The following is a 2,668-nucleotide window of genomic DNA, read 5'->3' on the forward strand; positions in this document are numbered from 1 at the left end:
TGATGATCCAAAAAAATAACGAATTTGTAAAATCTCTTCAGTATATAGACAGCTAAAACCACTAAAACCTATCCTTTTTCCCTAAAAAAGCGCAACAAAACCAAAAAAGGTAATATTGTAATTTACTCTATTTCCAGGTAACAACCTATAACATAGAGTTAACATTAACGTTAAATTTATTTAACGTCCAAATAATATACTAAACAATATGTGGCGATCTCATCATCGCACAAAAATGTACACCAGAAGTATGCCAAGCAACACCCCTAGCGGAAGACATGGCGTATCTATAGTCCATGTCTACCGAAAGGCAAGTTTTTGTATGGTATTCGTATACACGGTGAAGCAGTAGGTATGTATTTCTACCATTTATATTGACCCTAGTCTTAACATTAAAAAAAATCGAGAATTATTGTAATTGTTTTTTTTTTTTTAATTCAGATACAAGTTAGCCCTTGACTGCAATCTCACCTGGTGGTAAGTGATGATGCAGCCTAAGATGATAGCGGGCTAACCTGGAAGGGGTATGGCAGTTTTTATTAAACCCATACCCCTTTGGTTTCTACACGGCATCGTACCGGAACGCTAAATCGCTTGGCGGCACGGCTTTGCCGGTAGGGTGGTAACTAGCCACGGCCGAAGCCTCCCACGAGACCAATCACCGTCCCATCATCTTAAAATTTAAGAATAATTTGTTAATAATTGTGGTTTATCCAAACGTGTACAATAATACCCATTTGGAATAAATTCTTTGAGTTTGTATAGACCTATGGCTGGACCTCGTTGTTTGCACATCGGAGCTACCACATTGGTGACTCCTCGTGAAGTAAGCACCGCCACATCGTCGGCAGCTACATTTGTACCAAATGTAACTTGTGTTCTGACTCCAGATAAAAACTACATTACAGACCCACTGGTCTTGTAAGTTGTTGAAAGGCTATTTTATGGCTTCTCCCACGAAAAAAGGGAGCGACATAGCTTTTTACCAGAATCATAACAATCATAGCCTAAACGCGAATTTCTGCGAAATAGCCCAACAAACGTCAGGGCATCGCTTTTTACAGCCGCGCCGTCACATAAAAATATTAAGTTTATTGGAAAGTTAGCCTTAAGTGCCCCTGAAACGATATTTGAGGGCACGATCGCACCTATTATGATATGATGTAACTTTACTCTCGTGTTTTGTGTTCTTGGAACTTGTTAATGGGTTGTGATGGGCCATAGACACGGAATTGGACAGAGGTGTCAGTGGAAAACTATAGTTAATAATAGACAAAAAAAATCTTCGACAAGCCTTATTGCTTGTACTCAATTGCTTTTTGGTTTACATAATTTCATTTTCATTGCCGAATTTATAATCAATAAAACAAATAAATAAATAAATTTAAAATAATAAAATAATACTTACTAAAAAATAATAAAATAATAAGTGAAATGAAAAATTTGCTAATATGGTATGCACCCGTCCATAGCTTAACCTCGCCTAAGCTTTTCAACCTCTACGTCAATGCGCTGATAGAGGCACTTAGCAGTACGCGTGTCGGATGTCATATTGATGGAGCGTGTCTCAATAACATTAGTTATGCAGACGACATGGTGTTGCTGAGTGCGTCTGTCTGTGGTATCACGAAACTGTTGGGCATTTGTGAGACCTATGCCCACAGTCACGGCTTGACCTACAATGTCAAGAAGAGTGAATGCATGGTCTTTCAGGCCAGGGGAAAAACACTTCCTCCCACTGTACCACCTATAAAGCTGTATGAGACTCCACTAAAGAGAGTGGAGCAGTTTAAATACTTGGGGCATGTTATATCCTCTGACCTGAAAGACGATGCAGATATAGAGAGAGAACGCAGGGCGTTGTCTGTTAGGGCGAACATGATCGTCCGCAGGTTTGCTCGTTGTTCTGTAGCCGTCAAAATCACTCTTTTCAGAGCATATTGCACCTCCTTCTACACGAGCAGCCTGTGGATCGATTACACGCAAAAGCAGTACAATGCCCTGCGTGTACAATATAATAATGCATTCAGGATGCTGATGGGGCTGCCCAGATTCTGCAGCGCGTCAGGGATGTTCGCCGAGGCGCATGTAGACTGTTTTTATACTACTATGCGAAAGCGGTGCACATCCCTGTTGCGTAGAGTCCGGTCCAGCCCCAATGGCCTCCTGAAGGTATTTTCTGACAGGATCGACTGCCAGTACTTGAATCACTGTTGTATGATTCACGTGCTGGCAAATCGATCCTGTCCTAATTTAAATAGTTATAGATTTTTTACTAACAAATAGGTTTAAGTTTCGTGTAATTACTAACACTAATATTAATAATTACTAACAATTAGGTTTAAGTTTCGTGTAATTACTAACACCAATATGATCCTTGTTGGTCGAAATAAAAACATTTTATTTATATTTTTTATTTATAGTCACTAGTACTGGCGGGTGCACACCTAGCTTTGTTGCTGACCCTACAAAAAGTGCTACCACATTAACATACTATTAATAATATGTAAATATTTCAAGTATTATTATCTAAAATATTAATGATGCTGTAATATTACTTCAAAGACAACCTTCAAAGGAAAAATCGCAAAACCATAATACTGTGACGTTAAATTTTGACCATCTCTTTTAGGATAGTACGATAAAAATATATCTGCCAGCTCTAAGA

At 38.8% G+C, this 2,668-nt stretch overlaps 1 protein-coding gene across 1 annotated transcript; it reads left to right on the forward strand.

Moving 5' to 3' along the window:
• Nucleotides 1–1,434: 1,434 nt before the first annotated feature.
• Nucleotides 1,435–2,388, forward strand: LOC117983250 (uncharacterized). The gene has a single exon (XM_069499165.1). It carries the CDS (start codon nucleotides 1,435–1,437, stop codon nucleotides 2,284–2,286), a length of 852 nt encoding a protein of 283 aa, XP_069355266.1. The 3' UTR covers nucleotides 2,287–2,388.
• The last annotated feature ends 280 nt before the right edge of the window (nucleotides 2,389–2,668 follow it).

Source organism: Maniola hyperantus, chromosome 6, assembly GCF_902806685.2.
Source record: "Maniola hyperantus chromosome 6, iAphHyp1.2, whole genome shotgun sequence".
NCBI classification, from domain to species: domain Eukaryota; kingdom Metazoa; phylum Arthropoda; class Insecta; order Lepidoptera; family Nymphalidae; genus Maniola; species Maniola hyperantus.

What these genes read in the sequence shown, in the direction of transcription:
- LOC117983250 (XM_069499165.1), top strand. Translation starts at nt 1,435, where the DNA reads ATGAAAAATTTGCTAATATGGTATGCACCCGTCCATAGCTTAACCTCG.